Source organism: Natator depressus, chromosome 3 (assembly GCF_965152275.1).
Source record: "Natator depressus isolate rNatDep1 chromosome 3, rNatDep2.hap1, whole genome shotgun sequence".
Taxonomy (NCBI): domain Eukaryota; kingdom Metazoa; phylum Chordata; order Testudines; family Cheloniidae; genus Natator; species Natator depressus.
This window is the reverse complement of record NC_134236.1, coordinates 25,906,440-25,924,261: the sequence shown is the minus strand read 5'-3', so window position 1 is coordinate 25,924,261 and position 17,822 is coordinate 25,906,440. Positions and strand designations below refer to the sequence as shown.

Genomic DNA, 17,822 nt, shown 5'->3' with positions numbered 1-17,822 from the left:
ACAGTGACATCAATCCAACCATGAATCAATTTAATCTTTAGCATGGTAGTGCTTCCTTTTCTTTACCTGTGATTGACAGATCAATTAATGCTTTGGAAAAAAACCCTCCCACCATAGTAGTTTTGGCAAACACAAATATGCCATTAAAACAGCATGACACCCATTAAGCTCTACATTGTATCTGTAAGGCATATCCTTACCCTGAATGTGTTGCAGATCTGCATTATCCTAGTGGGAGCACCAGAGGCATTCCTTTTAAGTCATAGGGTCTACTCCCATAAGTGGACATGGTGAAGCCACCTATATTCCCACTCTTTGGGCTTGTCTACACTTACCGGATTGACGAGCGGTGATCAATGCATTGGCGGTCGATTTAGCGGGTCTAGTGAAGATCCGCTAAATCGACTGCAGATCGCTCTCCCATTGACTCCTGTACTCTACAGGATCGAGAAGAGTAGGAGGAGTCGACAGGAGGGCGTCTCCCGTTGAAATTACATAGTGTGGACCCCACGGTAAGTAGAGCTAAGCTACATCGATTTGAGTTACACTATACACGTAACTCAAATTGCGTACCTTAGATCGAATTTCCCCTGTAGTGTAGACAAGGCCTTCTTTGCTCCCCTTTGGACATAGAGGATCTCATGGGAAGCACCTCTGAACAGTTATGAGGTCCCCAGACTGCAAAAGCTGTAACACTGGCCTTAACCAGGCCATGCAGTGGGTAGGGAGAGGATCCTGTACTCTTCCCCACCTCCCCGATCCTGGCTAGCACTTATGCAGCCATGCAATCGCTAAACTGGAAATAATTAGGTTCCAATATTTTCTCCTGGTGTTTACAGCAGCACCCCATATTATTCCTTTCTTGTTCACACAATGACTGGGGTTCCTCGGTGCTATGATAATACAAATAATAAATAGCAATAATTTAATACATGCTATGAAAGAATTCTGACCAGGCCTCTTGAAATGTCCTCCTGCAATCTGGGCCTGATTCAAAGTCCACTGTTGTCTAAGGAAGAACTTCAGTGGGCTCTGAATCAGGGCCTTTATAAGCAGGAGTCAGTTGCCCTGTATACTGTGCGTTAATGTTGATTATTATCCTCTTAAAACAAAGTGGCGGATGCTTGCTTACTGGAATTATTCAAATGAGTAATCAAATGGAGGCACCATTATAAATATGCATAATGATCTGCATAATCAATAAGGAATTATATACTGCAAGTTCAACAATGGTGCAGTGTTTTAAAGAATTGTTGAGCACTAAAATCTTCCGTTAGTTACAATGACTTCAATAAGTCAGCAGTGGGCAAAATTTTCATCTTATTTCTTTAGTATACTTAGTTATCCCAAGTTTAATTAAATTTTTCTCTTGATTTGATCAGCATAAAAATAAATGGATTTGACAAGGCATTAAGGCATGTTCGGACCCACTGAAGTCGATGGCAAAACTCTTGTTGATGTCCATACAGCTAAAATTTGGCTCACTATTTCTGTGGCATTGGTGTTGAAGCTGAAATGTTAAGCTCAGGGCACTAAAGTATCACTTGAACAAAGATAAAGATTTCCCACTGGAAATTAATAAACAAAGCCTATTTGAATTGACATCGATGTAAATCCAGAGTCACTTCGTGACTTCAGATAAGGTATTCTGGGTGTGAAACCAGAATTTGCGTCAGGACCATGAATGAAGTGGAAAACCATGTAAGGATTGAATTCTGACACTCTTATTCCAGGAGTTGGGCAAGGTGCTTCTCAATGTACATATAATGCCGACAGACCCCAGTTGTCGGCGGGCAGGATCGAACCTGGGACCTCTGGAGCTTAGTGCATGAGCTAAAAGCCAACTGGCTGTTAGCTAAAGCTGTAGAGCAAACTCATTAATCTCTCTCTCCAAGTGGTCTCCGTGCCACTAGATGGGACAGAACACCATACCCAGGAGGTGTGTGGGTTACATACACATCACAGAATTAGGCCTAGGAGGCCGCAAAGGGATGTGACTTTGGAAAATACTCAGAGTGAGCGTAACTCCTGTTATCAATTTATTATCTTGAAAGCTCCTATTTGCAGATGCATACAAGATTGTAGTTTATGCTATAAATGGAATGGATAAATCATGTAATCTCTCTTCACCATGGTTTCTCATATATAAAATAGAGATTATAGTACTTCGTTTTTGGTCTTATCTAATTAGCCTTTGGCTTGAACAGTTTACAATCTGTCTCTTACTATGCCCAATGCTTTAGCACAATGGTCCCTGATCTTGGCTGCACAGTAATTAATCCAGTTGCTAAAAATAAACATGTCAATTTAATTTTGAAAGAAGTCATTTAAAGGGCTTTACAACATTATCATAAATGAAGAGCTATTTTCCCACTGAAGAATGTCAGTTTCCACAGTTCTAATACAAGAACGGATTGGGATGTCTGCTGTACAAAATGAATTAAAAAAAAACCCCTCTCTGGCTACACATCTGCTTTTGTAGAATTGAAACTACTTGTTCTGGTAAATAACTTCTGGGCCTGATCCCACAACTCCTATAGATGTGAGAAGTCTTGTTGGCCTCCCTTTGGGTCTGATCCCACCAGTCAGATGAATTAGGGCTAGTTAGGCTACATCTACGCTACAGCACTTACTGCAGCATAGCTGCAGTGCTTGTGATGGAGTTGCTCTAAGCCGAAGGAAGAGAGCTCTCCCAATGGTTTAACTCCTGCCTCTGCGAGAGGCGGTAGGTATATTGGTGGGAGAAGCTCTCCTGCCAATACAGCGCTGTCTACACCAGCGTTTAGGTCGGTATAATTTACGTCACTGAGGGGATGTGGATTATTCACACCCCTGAGTGACATAAGTTATACCGCAGTAACCTGTCATGTAGGGAAGGATTTATATGCACACAAGGGTTTTAGCTTCTGGTCCTCGGTCCCCTCTGTCCCCTGACTGCCCCTGGACTCCCTGCCCCTAACTGCCCCCCCACTACCCCATCCAACCCCTCCCCTCCTCTCCTTCCTGACTGCTCCCCTGGGACCCCTTTCCCATCCAACCACCCCTTCTCCCTGACCACCCCGGGACCCCCCACCCCTAACTGCCCCCTGCCACCCCATCCAACCCCTCTCCTTCCTAACTGCCCCCTGCCGCCCCATCCAACCCCTCCTCTCATTCCTGACTACCCTCCTGCTCCCTATCCCCTGACTGCCCCTGGAACCCCTGCCCCTGACTGCCTCCCGCCTCCCCATCCAACCCCTCCTCTCATTCCTGATGGCCCCCCTTGTTCCCCGCCCTCTGAGCGCCCTGGCCCCTGACCACCCCCTGAATTCCCCTGCCCTCTATCCAATCACCCCTGCTCCCTGCCCCCTTACCGTGCTGCCTGAAGCTCCGGTGGCTGGTGGTGTGGCTGCACCACGACAGGTAGCCGTGCCGCGCAGCACAGAGCATCAGGTCAGGCCGGGCTCTGCAGCTGCGTGGCCCCAGGAGCTCACAGCCCCGTCGCCCAGAGCATTGCGCCGGCGGTGCAGTGAGCTGAGGCTGCGGGGGAGAGGCCGGGGGCTAGCCTCCCGGGCCAGAGGCTCAGGGGCCAGGCAGGAGGGTCCCGCGGCCCACATTTGCTCTAAAGCAAAGGTTTATAACTAAGGAAAGGAAAGCCAAGGGTAATGTCTCCTAAAAATGTTAATAGACATTTTTTATGGTATAATATTATCTGCCTTTTTTATCCAATTTAGCCTGAATAATATATTTATGGTGAAGGTGTGTAGATATTAAAATGCCCTTTACTTGTGTCTACCTACAGGTACTCCTTCTTACTTGCTGAGACAAAATATTTCTGGAAGTGCCATCTCTGGAAGCTGCTCTTTCCAGAAATGACATTTCAATGTGAGTTTATCAGCATAACCATAATCTATAGACATGCTGTTGCAGAGAAGGAAGTTCTTCTGGAACTGATACAGGTCTTAAGGAGGAACTTTGCATCACTACAGGTGAGTAGCAAGGCAGGTAACAAAATACCTATGGTGGAATCTTCATGAATGCAGATATCCAAATGTGGTGAGAGATGTCTGCAAGGTCAGGAAAGGAAAATGAAGAAAAGCTGTTTAAAACAGACTCTTGAAATGTTTTCAACCAAAGAGTGACAGGAATATAGAATGCTCTTTAAGGGAAGGGTGTAGATTAAGATGTGTTGGCATCATGTAAGAAATAATAGCATGCCCCCTGAGTGAAAATTATATAATAAAGAATGGGATACTATGGGCCAAATTTTCAGCTGGTTTAAATTGATGTAGCTCCCTTGATTTCAAAACTGATTAACTCGTCCTCAGGATCTGGCCCTAAATGCTTAATAGTCTGAGTACATTTTCCTTTTAGTCCCAAAACTTGTAATTTCATTTATTTTTCAGTATGAATATTAATTTAAATTTGGTAGTACTAGGGGAAAGGAGTAATAATAAATGAAGGGAAAAAAAGAATAAAATAGTTTCTGGTTCAGCATTCATCTTTAAGTTTGCTAACTGATTTAATCACCCAGACTAATTTAAGTCTACTTTAGTGGAACTGTTAACAATGTATTTGTCATTTCATTTCTTGTTTTTCAGTGTAGCATTTCCACAGTAAATGGAGATTGGAAAATAATTGTAGCAAGAGCAAAACTGAATTAAATTGTCTAATAATATCTTATGTTCTTTTAGGTGCAATGTAATCTTATGGGTTAGTGCCTCGGAAGCCAGCAGCAGAACTACTGTGTTCAAAATGGTTTATGGTGAATTTTTCCATAGACCTGGGAAAGATGAGGAACTTATCCACTTGAATGTGGGTGGCTTTAAGCAATCAGTTGATCAAAGTACTTTGCTCCGATTTCCCCAGACCAGACTTGGAAAACTGCTCAAATGCCATTCTGAAGAGGCTATCCTGGAACTGTGTGATGATTACAGTGTTGCAGACAAGGAATATTACTTTGATAGGAACCCTTCTTTCTTTAGATATGTTTTGAATTTTTACTATACAGGTAAACTGCATGTCATGGAGGAACTTTGTGTCTTCTCCTTCTGCCAGGAAATAGAGTACTGGGGGATCAATGAGCTGTTCATTGATTCTTGCTGTAGCAATAGGTATCAAGAAAGAAAAGAAGAAGGTCAAGATAAGGACTGGGATCAGAAAAGCAATGACAGAAGTATAGACTCTTCCAGTGAAGAATCATCCATATTTGAAAAAGAGCTGGAGAAATTTGATAAACTGTGGCTTGGTGAAATACGAAAGAAAGTATGGATCAGAATGGAAAACCCTGGGTACTGCTTATCAGCCAAGTTAATTGCAATTTCCTCCCTGAGCGTAGTGCTAGCATCAATTGTAGCCATGTGCATCCACAGCATGCCAGAGTTCCAAAGGTGGGATGACAATGACAGAGAGATTGAAGACCCTGTTTTGGAAGCCGTGGAGATAGCGTGCATCGTCTGGTTCACCGTCGAGTTAGCGATAAGGCTCGCCGCAGCTCCAAGTCTAAAGAAGTTCTGGAAAAACCCTCTCAACATCATAGATTTTGTCTCTATTATTCCATTTTATGCTACCTTGGCTGTGGACACAAAGGACGAAGAAAGCGAAGACATTGAGAATATGGGGAAAGTGGTTCAGATCCTACGGCTAATGAGGATATTTCGCATCCTGAAACTGGCAAGGCACTCTGTAGGACTGCGGTCTTTAGGTGCCACTTTGAGACATAGTTACCAGGAAGTTGGACTTTTGCTTTTGTTTCTGTCTGTTGGGATTTCTATATTCTCAGTTTTGGTCTACTCAGTGGAAAAAGATGATGATGAGTCAGAACTGCACAGCATCCCAGTCTGCTGGTGGTGGGCAACTATCAGCATGACCACTGTCGGCTATGGAGACACTTTCCCGGTCACCCTACTGGGAAAGTTCATTGGTAGCATTTGTATTCTCTGTGGAATATTAGTGGTGGCCCTTCCAATCACTATAATTTTCAACAAGTTTTCTAAATACTATCAAAAGCAAAAGGATATTGATGTAGACCAGTCCAACAGTGATCACAAAGAGAAATGTAATGAGCTACCTTATTTTAACATTAGGGATATTTATGCAAAAAGGATGAACTCCTTCATTTCCAGCCTTTCTTCAGTAGGGATTATAGCCAGCGATCAAGATTCAACAGATGCCTCCAGCATCCAAGATATTGAGGATGTTTATAACACAACATCTGTAGAGAATGGTACTGGAAAATGAGTTGAATCACTTTCTCTTTCCTTTATTTCTGTTTTCAGATATTTGGTTGATGCAGATTTATAAACTCCAGTGAATTTAAGAGCACTTAATTCTCAGGGTACTTAACTGTCAGCCATATTTGGACATTCTTTGCTCTCATGTTGTCACACAAGCTTTATTGTTTAGATGAGGCTTAAAAATATACCTCATATGGCAATTTAGTTTTCACATGACTAGTTCTATGCATTTTGGGAGTGTGGGGTGGAAAAAGCTGAAAAATGGTATAAATTAAATGCAAGTCTAATGTTTGTTCCTGCAGCAGTCTGATTTATACAGAATGTGTTTTTGTAATATATTGCTATTTAGGTAACTGCAGATTGCTAATATGTGGGAAATACAGCACAATTAAGTGAAGTTTCTACATGCAAGTATACTTGCAAAAAAAAAAAAAGCCATTAAAATACATGTAAAAACTACATTCACTAAGTAGACGTGGAGATTAGGAACCTAATAGGCTTCCTGAGTCAGGATGGGAAATTCATTGGGGGGAGGGATAGCTCAGTGATTTGAGCATTGGCCTGCTAAACCCAGGGTTGTAGTTCAATCCTTGGGGCCATTTGGGATCTGGGGCAAAAATTGGGGATTGGTCCTGCTTTGAGCAGGGGGTTGGACTAGATGACTTCCTGAGATCCCTTCCAACCCTGGTATTCTATGATTATGTTGTTACTCCATGGAAGCATAATATTTATGAATTTTTCCTTCAAAAGTCAGAACACGTTTTAGATTTAAAAAAGAAATTGTACACACGGAGCGTGTTTCTCTATATGGTTTTGTTCCTTGTGTAGTCAGTTACACCTGTATAAAGTGAGTGGAAAAAGGGGTTAAAACACTGTGGTTGAGATCCTGTGTGCACCTCTAAAAGGCCCAGCACAGAATTTATAGCCCAGGGGTAGAGGGCTAGGGGGCCTGTGATGGGGTCTTCAGACCCCACATTAAGGCTGAGACAGCACAAAGGCTGAAGCAGTACTGGGCCTGGAAGGTCCTGCTCCTTAGCCATTGTTGAGCATGGTCGTTTCCCCCAGGAGCAGCATAAAGGAAGCTCCAGCAGCTCCAGGCAAGGGTGTGAGAGGAGAAAAGAGAAGTATTTTGTAGAGGAGCACTGCTCTGCAGCAGCAGGAGTAGAAACTGCTACTGAGGGTGTCTGGCTGTGATTTCCCTCTGTCCTGATACTACCCAAAAGGCTGGTGGAACCAGGGGCAAGGGCACCAGAGGGTTACAGGCATTGGCCCTAGGCTGCGGGTTTGAGGCAAGGACTTTAACGCAATTGCAGTCACATCCCAAACTGAGACATAGGGTGCACTGGGAAGTGGCCTAGGGGATTGTGAGCAGTGGGTGGGCTGAACCCAGGCCATCCCACACCACTACAATTTCAGGACCCTGGGCAGGGACCCCTCACTCCCATGCCCAAGCCAGTCCAGCAAGGCCTCAGGCAGAGTGCCAGGGACACACTGAACTGAAAAAGAGACTGAAGTGTCAGTCCCTGCTACAGTGTCTTTAAGCCACTTTTGGCTCTTCTGGTCCTGGGCTGCTCTGGGGGCAGGAGAGGCCCTTGGCATAACTTTGGGTATGTCTATACTGCAATCACAGGGTGTGACTGGCTTTTGGTTAGATGTACCTGAGCTAACTATCTTGGGTCTCAGAGCAATGAAGCTGAGACACCATGGGTGGTACAAACCTGCCTGGAGCACTGGTAGTCGGGCAGCTAGCCTGTGCTGAAGCACACGCGACTGCGGCTTTATTGCTTCGACACATGAGCTGGCTAGATTAAAGCTAGCTCAGGTATGTCTGCTTGAGTTGCAGTCACATGTCATGACTGCAGTGTAGCTGTACCCTTAGGTGGCTCTGGTGGTCTGAGTTATGGCAGCCTCCCTGAACTGGCCTACGGTCTACAGCATGGACCAGAATCTCTGCCACACTGCATGCTGCAGCCACCAGCATGCCCCTGGCATGTCCCTAACACCAGGATTTGTGAGGGCGGTTCTCGAAAGTCAGCCTTAAGGCAGTCTTCCATGGTGATGGCACTGGGGTAATCCTTCCCCAGCCAAATACAGGATGTTTAGGGCTACTATATACCACGTCAGACCTTTAGCCTCTGAGTGAAATTCTGGCCCTGTTGAATCCACTGGGAGTTTTGCAGTTGGCTTCAGTGGAGCCAGAATTTCGCCATATGATTATGATTTGGGGGTATTATACACCCATTTTATACTCCTTTTGTCCTTAAATGACTCTGCAAGGAGCAGGCCCATGGAGAATCAGACCTCTTGGCTTTTTCTGTTTTGTTTTTTTTCCCCCCCTCCCCCTTAAAGGCATATTTTGTTTATTATTAATTGTGGACCAAATCCTGAAGCCTTTAGTCTATACTCAGCCAGAATGCTTATCAATGGGAGTTTTGCCAGTGAAAAACAAAGGCTAGATCTTATTCAGCACCTGCAGAGTGCCCTAGAATGCTGTGTAACTGGTGGTGTTCATACATGCGTCAGGATTTCTGGAGATGCATAGCTGGGCAAGGCAAGCCAGCAGAGGAGCAGAGATGGGCTGATAGATTTGATGACACACAGATCCACTGACTGTGCTTCCACCCCACATCATAGGCTGCAAGACAGCAAAGTGGATCATCTGCCACACTCTGTGTGGAGAGGACGATTCCTTCTCCTTAGGTCCTTCAGAGCCCCCTCACGCTAAACCGAAACTAGCTGTGCAGGATTTGTGGAGAATATTTTAAGCTGTGTAGGGACTTCAGAATTTGGCCCATTCTTTATATAGTACCATAAATGTGCATGATGCTTCACTTACAATTAAGGCAAGAAGACCAGTTCTTCTCTCGGTTATACCATCAAGAGCAGAATTTAGCCTTAAATATGCCTCATTCTTGCTGGACAGTTAGTGTTACAAAAATGCCATGACTGTTTTCATCGGCAGGGATATTTAACACAAACCACACAGGAAAAAACCCAACAGCAAAGAAATTACTGAGTGCCCGAAGAAACCCTCTCTGTAGCCTTCACATATAAGTAGGTTTCAGAGTAGCAGCTGTGTTAGTCTGTATTCGCAAAAAGAAAAGGAGTACTCGTGGCACCTTAGAGACTAACCAATTTATTTGAGCATAAGCTTTCGTGAGCTACAGCTCACTTCATTGGGTGCATAAAAGTGGAAAATGCAGTGAGGATGTTTTTATACACACAGACCATGAAAAAATGGGTGTTTCACTTCAAAAGGTTTTCTCCCCCCACCCCACTCTCCTGCTGGTAATAGCTTATCTAAAGTGATCACTCTCCTTACAATGTGTGTGATAATCAAGGTGGGCCATTTCCAGCACAAATCCAGGGTTTAACAAGAATGTCTGAGGAAGGGGGGGTAGGAAAAAACAAGGGGAAATAGGTTACTTTGCATAATAACTTAGCCACTCCCAGTCTCTATTCAAGCCTAAGTTAATTGTATCCAATTTGCAAATGAATTCCAATTCAGCAGTCTCTTGCTGGACTCTGGTTTTGAAGTTTTTCTGTTGTAATATCGCAACTTTCATGTCTGTAATCACTTGACCAGAGAGATTGAAGTGTTCTCCGACTATATCATTGGTACCAATGTGATATATGCCATCATGTGCAAGCAATGCCCCTCTGCCATGTACATTGGTGAAACTGGACAGTCTCTACGTAAAAGAATAAATGGACACAAATCAGATGTCAAGAATTATAACATTCATAAACCAGTCGGAGAACACTTCAGTCACGCGATTATAGACATGAAAGTTGCGATATTACAACAGAAATTGTTTCTTTCCTCTTTCCTCTCTCTTGCTTTCTCCCTCACTGCTTTTCTTTTATTACCTCCTCTCACCACCCTTAATATCTATATTTTGTTTCATTTGACAGTCACAAAATAAGTAGTGTAGTCCCTATCCCAGAAAGAGCTTCTGCCTGAAACTGGAGTTGCTGCTAACTAGTTGACTGAAAGGTGCACGTATGACTTAATGGAGATGCTTTCAATGTGTAATCTTGCCATAGCATTGAGCTGCATTTAAAGCTTTTAAAGTAATATCCCTATTTGCTTATTGTAAGAAAGGCCAAAATGCAGCACTAAGCAAGAGAGACAGTCTGAAAGTAAACATTCTGGGCCTAATAAATGGCACATCCAAGTCCTCTTAAACTTAGAAGCATAAATTATATCTTCTCAGAAAGCAGGCTCTACATTGATTTCCATATGAACTGACTCCTGTCTGAGAATGCAAAAAGTATTAGAGAGATTTGTCTGGTAAGAGGAGTTTAGCTGCCTGCACCGTTCTTAGAATGCTTGACATGATGCTGTTCACTAATGCATATATTCAGCCCCTAACAGCTCGAGCAAGTGACAGAAAACTGTTAAGAGCTGGAGAGATTCTCCAATGTCCTTGATTAACTGACAGCGTTTGTGAGCCCATTAGTGTCTCTTCACACAAAAAGCAGATGTCTTGAAAACAAAACCAAAATAACCACATCTTGGATATGCAATTAGTATGTGATTCCAATAACTGTATCCCATGAATATAGTTATCTAGCATTTTAGCTTTGGCCATGGCTGCTAATGCATACATTTCCTAAATGTTTAGACTCAGTTAATCAATCTACAGCAGGTGTTGTTAAAAATCAACATTTTTTTGCTCCACAATAATTGTAGAGCTGTAGCGTATCTTCTAAGTACAGAAAGATGTCCTGGCTAGCAGTGGTACGTAGGACAGTGAACGTTGAGTTTTTAATTTTCATTTAGTTAGGGCTATGGTGTGATTTGAACTACAGGCCCACTTGAGGCCAAGAGGGAGTAAGATTTGACGCATATGCCTCTAAAATGGGCTACTGGGACTTGGGTATGTGCCTGCTTACTGCCTCCTTGGGGCACCATCCTCCCACTTGCTATCTAGCACAACTGAGCCAGTACAGAATGTGGTAGTAATTTACTCTGATAAAGGCTAATAGTAAATCATTACTGAGCTGGAGCAAGGGTAGAGCAGAGAGGGATGCTCCTGGAGTGGTGTCACTAACACCACCCTTGCATTACTATGGCCTGTGTCCTTGAGATACCATCTAGTCATTATTGATTACATTTTATAAAAATCTCAGTTGGGGCTATCCAGTGTTCTGGGCATAAATTCAGATACACGTTATGAAAGGACTTTCCATACATACATGAATTTCTACCAAACCCATCAGCCCTCTCGCTCCCCAGGGAAAAAAGGCTTTGCAGCCTATATAGAAGGTTAACAAACCTGGATGCTGATGGTCCAAGAGGAGAGTGCACTCCAAAGTAAAGGAACCTTCATGGAGAAAACCTTGTCTATACTAAAGGGGATACTGTTGATCTCAACTGCTGCAGCATGGTACAGGGAGGGAGGTGATCTCTCAGATAACCAAAGCCCTACCTATTTACTGGTTTAGGGATTAAAACCACACCTTGAGTTCCACCTGGTAGCCTATTGGAACCATTCCACTCTGACTCCTTCCCCCAGGTGATTTCATGGTATAGTCCCATGCCATGTAGAGTGCATCACTATAGTCTAATCTTTAACGGCACCCACTTTAATATCTAGGAACACTGGCCTTTTATTGGGGTTGTAAATTAACGCATGGTCTCTGCATTAGAAGTGTGGTGTAGTACCTGAAGAAAGCAGGCTGTATAAGGGATAACTGTATGGCTGGGGAAGAATTGCTTATGTTAGTCCAATGTGCTATAACTATCAGTAGTTATGAAAAGCAAAATTTAGGCTGAATACCACAAAAACCCCATTCTAACAGTGACACTCATTGGAGTTTGGAATAACCTCTCAACGAAAGCCCAGTCTCCTGAAGCATTTAAACCTACACACTATAAGGCCTGGTCTACACTGCGGGGTGGGGAATCAACCTAAGTTACGCAACTTCAGCTATGTGAATAATGTAGCTGAAGTCGACGTACTTAGATCTACTCACTGCGGTGTCTCCACTGCGGTGAGTCGACAGCTGACGCTCCCCCGTCGACTCCGCCTACTCCTCTCGCCCTGGTGGAGTACAGGAGTCGACGGGAGAGCGCTCGGTGGTCGATTTATCACGTCTAAACTAGACGCGATAAATCAACGCCCGCTGGATCGATCGCTGCCCATTGATCCAGCGGGTAATGTAGACAATTACTGGAGGGAACAATCCTGTACTGGCAAGGAGTTAGACAAGGTACCCCGAAAGTTATTTTCCATCTTAAATTTTCATGATTTCTTGGCTTCATTATAGCCCATGTGAAGTATTCATAGTGTGTGGTGTGTGCTGTATGATTAATGCAGGAATAATATGGGGCCAGATCCCGGCATGAGTTCACAGCCTGTGGGCCTGGATTTCCCTGAGGGCAGGGTAGGAAGGTTCATCCTCCACAGCAGTGCAACCACTTTTTTGGCTGCTACTGTAGCCTAAAGGCCACAGAAGCGACCAACTCCAGTAGGGATGAGTGACGAGCGGCTCCGCATGGTTGCAACTCCCTGGGCCAACCCACCCCTCTCTCTTGCATTCTACAGCACAGTGAACCACGGTAGAACTATTCTCAGTGGTGCATAGGGGACAAAAATACTGAACCTTGTGTGAGGACCACCAATCCTGCCCTTGGGAAGTAGAGCTGCACCAGTTCTGTTATGGCCAGGCCTTTCCACCGTCTGGGTAGGAGGGGGATGACGTTAGACAAAAGCCTTTTTGAGCTAGAATTGGCATCAAGAAATACTACAAGAACAAGCAAAACCGAGGACGTTGTTCATATTTCAGATGCATAAGTGCAGCCTGTTGCAACATGTAATTGTGTGTCTGAATCAAAATGCTTTCACTGAACCACAGTTAGTGATTAATAAATAACGTTAGCCCAAACCCATTCACTAGTATAAAGCATTTTCCTCTCTTCCCTCCCTCCTGACACTAGGTCTTGCTTTCTAAGTGAGCCTGTCAGAAAGTAGTGATGATGTATTCTTGTTTCACATCGTCTGAAGTTTTCCGGTCCCTAGAACACTAAAAGCCAGGTGTAGGGGCTTTCCTATTTTTGTTTAGGAATAAACAAAACCAAACAATACATGATCTTTCTAGTTGCCTACCCCAGTTTCTAGGAGCATAGGAACTGCCCCTGTGAAACAGCTCAATGGTCCAACTAGTGCAATATCATGTTTCTGACCGTGTCTAATGCCCATTTGTTCCAGAGGATGGTGGCCCTCCTGTACCATAGGGAAAATTTCTTCATAACATCTTTTGACAATGAGCTAGTGCGCTGAAGCATGGAAACACTTTTAGGCTTTTATCCCAGCTAGTGCAACTACAGGAGCTCTGTTTCCTTAGATAATCATAGAATCATAGAATATCAGGGTTGGAAGGGACCTCAGGAGGTCATCTAGTCCAACCCCCTGCTCAAAGCAGGACCAATCCCCAATTTTTGCCCCAGATCCCTAAATGGCCCCTCAAGGATTAGAACTCACAACCCTGGGTTTAGCAGGCCAATGCTCAAACCACTGAGCTATCCCTCCCCCCCCCATATGATAAGTATCTGCCTTTTTTGTTTTGTTTTGGTGTTTTTGTTTTCCAGAAGATGAGGTGCTAATTCTGCAGGTCTGGACTATGGAACTTCAGCAAAACCAGGTGGCAGGTAGGTAGGTCACACCTTTCAAAGCCAATGATAAACCTTAAATAATTATTAACAAAAATACTGCAGCTCAGTATAAAAGAGAGTAAGCTGTTGCTAGCACATTTTCCATGAAGGTCCTCAGCTTTGGAATTTGCTCCTCTCCTTGGCCCACCACACTCTCGATTTGTTAACCTTCTAGAAGCATGGCACCTCATCCTTCCCCTCCCCCAGCTCCTTCACAGGGACTGGAGAAGGAGGTGGGGTGATGGTCTTGTTTGGGAACTGGGACTGAGGGTAAATAGGGATAAGGGGTCTGATATGCGCAGGATGTGCTGAAGGTAAGGCTGATATAAATAAATAGGATGACATTACAAAGAAAAATTAGAAACCAACATTTTTCATTTTGTTAAAATTGTTCATTAATTTTGTCAATTTTTAGTTTAAAAAAAAAAAGCTTCAGTCGTTAAGGTATTATTTTTTTTAACAGTTTCCCCACCTCCGCATTTTCAATTTTTTTTCATGCTGGAAAAGGTTGATTTGGTCAACAAAACATTTTTTGTCAACGCACTTTTTCTTTTTGCCCAGCTCTAGTAAAGATTGGTGAAATATTGATGGCATGTGGTAGGATTTTATTACAATGCAGTTTGTAATATTGCGTATTTCATTTGCCATTAGGGAACCCACAGCATTTGCCTGGGTGATTTTTATATGTTGGTTTACAAATAAAAATATAAAAACATTATTTCACAGGAAAAGGTCCTTGGACAATTGAATCAGAAAGAAAAACAGGAACATAAAAAGTGTGGAGTGGTGTCATATATGGAGTGTCCTCACTTTAATAGTTTCACAGTCCTGTGGGATATTTTGCAGAAATCTCTAGGAGCTGTGAAATTCAGGCTGCTATCCTGGGAATAAATTCCCAGGGAATCTTTTCAAACATTAGCAGCTTCATTGTCAGTTGAAACAGAATCATTTGAACCCAGGCTTCTATTGCAAACAACTCTCTAATATGTTTGGTTTTTTTTTCAGTTTAATACAAATGTAAAACTGGAGAGACTACGTGATCCTTGGGGAGCATTTTTCTGTTAATCTGTCCGTTAGTTTGTTTGCCTCGTGCTTGCTTGTTTGAATATTATTTTGTGGTCTGGTGTGGGGGTTGTGTGCTGAGCCTAGCAGCCTGCTAGCCAACTGGCCTTACTAACGAGCTCTAGCCTGCTCCCTTCAATCATTAATCCCTTTAGGATCCCTTGACAACGGGTCGGGGCTAGCTCCTGGAGAACGGGGGTTTAAAAAGCCAGCCCATAGCTGTTCTGTGAAGCTAGCAAATGGGAGTTTTGTGATGGAGTTTAGAGAGGGAGCATGAGAGCCAGATATGCTTAACAAACATGTTCTAAATTTAGGCTTATAATCGTCTCCAAAAAACAAGCAAGCAAGCAAACACCCCTTCACCCAAGAGTAAAAATAATGCACCCAGAAGTACAGCAGAGTGGGGGGCTATTAAGTTTATTGCACTGAATGCAGCATGTATGATTACCTGCCTCGTGGGCAGGTGCCATATAAGTGCATTCAGTATAAGCAACTCATGGCCTTTAGAGACCCAGTCCAGGCCCTTGAGACCACAGTGGTTGAACTGGAGGACCTAAGGGAGACAGGTACATAGACAAGACTTTCTGGAACACACTAGAGTGATCCTTCCCCCAGTCTGACAGCCTGTGTGCTGTTAAGGAGGATGAAAGTCTCAGGGAAGGAGAACATTAAATTGGAGCAGAGGCAAACTATCCCATAGTTGGTACCCTCTTTCCAGATGATGTCATGGTATCCTGTGACACTGAGAATACCCCAGCAGGTGAAGGGTCCCCAGTTATCAGGAAGAGACAGCTAACAGTAATGGGGGATTCAATTATTAGAAATATAGATAGTTGAGTTTCTGATGACCAGGAGAACCACATGGTGAATTGCCTTCTGACTGCAAAGTTTGCAATCTTTTGAGACAGCTAGGTAGATATATATGCAGTCTGGGGAGGAGCCGGTGGTCATGGTGCATGTAGGTAACAGTGACATAGGGAAAGGTAGGAATGACCTCCTGGAGGCCAATTTTATGCTGCTAGGTAAGATATTAAAGTCCAGGACCTCCATGGTTGCATTATCTCAAATGCTTTCAGTTCCACGTGCAGGGCCAGTTTGACAGACAGACCTTCAGGGTTTCAATGCATGGATGAGACAACTGTGTTGGGAGGAGGGATTTAGGTTTATTAGGAAATGGGGAACCTTTTGGGAAAGGAGGAGCCTATACAGGAAGGATGGGTTCCACCAAAATCAAAATGGAACTAGATTGCTGGCATATAAATTTTAAAAGGTCATAGAAGAATTTTTAAACTAAAGGAGGGGGAAAGCTGACCGGTATGCAGGAGCACATGGTTCAGACAGAGGCATCCCTTAGTGGAGGATTTATTAAAGGGAATACTCTATATCCTAGTAAAGAGGAGAAGATAGAAATGGATAAAGTACAGACAGAAACTGAAGAGAAACAGTCAAATGAAAAAGAGTTTCATTCAATTATATCACATGAAGGCAGGCTACTAATATTGACAAATTTTAGAAGTGCTTCTGTACACATCCTAGAAGTCTAAGTACTATGATGAGTGAACTTGAATGCCTGGTATTAAATGAGAATATTGATATAATAGGCAGCACAGAAGCTTGGTGGAATGATGATAGTCAATAGGATATGGTAATACCAGAGTACAAAATATACAGGAATGACAGAGTAGGTCATGCTGTTGGGGGAGTGGTACTATATGTGAAAGAAAGCATACAGACAGATATAGTAAAAATCTTAAATGAATCAATGTGTATCATATAATCTCTATGGATAGAAAGTCCATGCTTGAATGATGAGTGTAGCAGTAGGGATATACTACTGACCACCTAAACAGGATGGCAATGGTGATTGTGAAATGCTCAGGGAGATTAGAGAGGCTACAAAATCAGAAAACTTAGTCTAAATCCCCCATTATTATTAACTCCATATTGACTGTGAATATATCACTTATGGAGATAGTATGCAGAAATAAAATTCCTAGACACCATTGATAGTCTACAGCTAATGCTGAAATTCACAAGGGGAAATGCAATTCTTGATTTACTCCGAAGTGGAGCAAAGGATCTAGTCCAAGAAGTGAATATAACTGAACCACTCGGTAGTAGTGACTATAATGTAATTACAATTTACATCCGTTTAGGGGAGGGAAATACCAAAGAAACCTAACATGGTACCATTTAACTTCAAAAATGGAAATTACACAACAGTGAGGAAGCCAGTTAAATGGAAATTAAAAGAATCAGTCAGAAGAATTCCTGCTAGCTGCATGGAAACTGTTTAAAAACACCATAATAAAGATTCAGACTAAATGTATTCCCCAAATAAAAAGGAAATAACAGTAAAAGGACCAAAAAATTGCCACCATGGCTAAAAAGCTGATCAAGAGAGGAAGTTGAGGCAAAAAGGCGTCCTTTAAAAATTGGAAGTCAAATCCTAATGAGGAAAATAGCAAAGAGAGTAAATTCTGGCAAGTTAAATGTAAAAGTATAATTAATCAGGCCAAAAAATAATTTGAAGAATAAGTAGCAAAAGAGAGACAAATTAACAGCATTTTTTTTAAAGTACCCCAGAAACAAGAAGCCTGCCAAACAACCGGTGGAGCCACTGGACGACCATGGTACTAAAGGAGCACTCAAGTTAGGGCTGTTGTGGTGAAGCTAATTAATTCTTTGCATTGGTCTTCACTGTAGAGGATCTGAGGGAGATTCCGACACCTGAGCGATTCTTTTTTGGTGGCAAAGCTGAGGAACTGTCCCAGACTGAGGTGCCAGCAGTAATAAGTCACCAGTACTAGATGGTATTCATCCAAGAGTTCTAAATGAACTAAACTATGAAATTGCATTAAAACTGTGGTATGTAACCTACTGCT

General features: G+C 43.0%; 1 protein-coding gene across 1 annotated transcript in view; it reads left to right on the top strand.

Moving 5' to 3' along the window:
* The window catches only part of KCNS3 (potassium voltage-gated channel modifier subfamily S member 3), a 62,540-nt gene that overhangs the window by 24,416 nt on the left and 20,302 nt on the right, over positions 1 to 17,822 (top strand). Inside the window, exons 3-5 of the mRNA XM_074946798.1 lie at positions 3,782 to 3,968; positions 4,674 to 6,205; positions 13,813 to 13,872. Coding sequence (XP_074802899.1) covers positions 4,735 to 6,205; positions 13,813 to 13,872 — 1,531 coding nt within the window. The 5' untranslated portion in view covers positions 3,782 to 3,968; positions 4,674 to 4,734. The remainder of the gene's footprint in view (positions 1 to 3,781; positions 3,969 to 4,673; positions 6,206 to 13,812; positions 13,873 to 17,822) is intronic.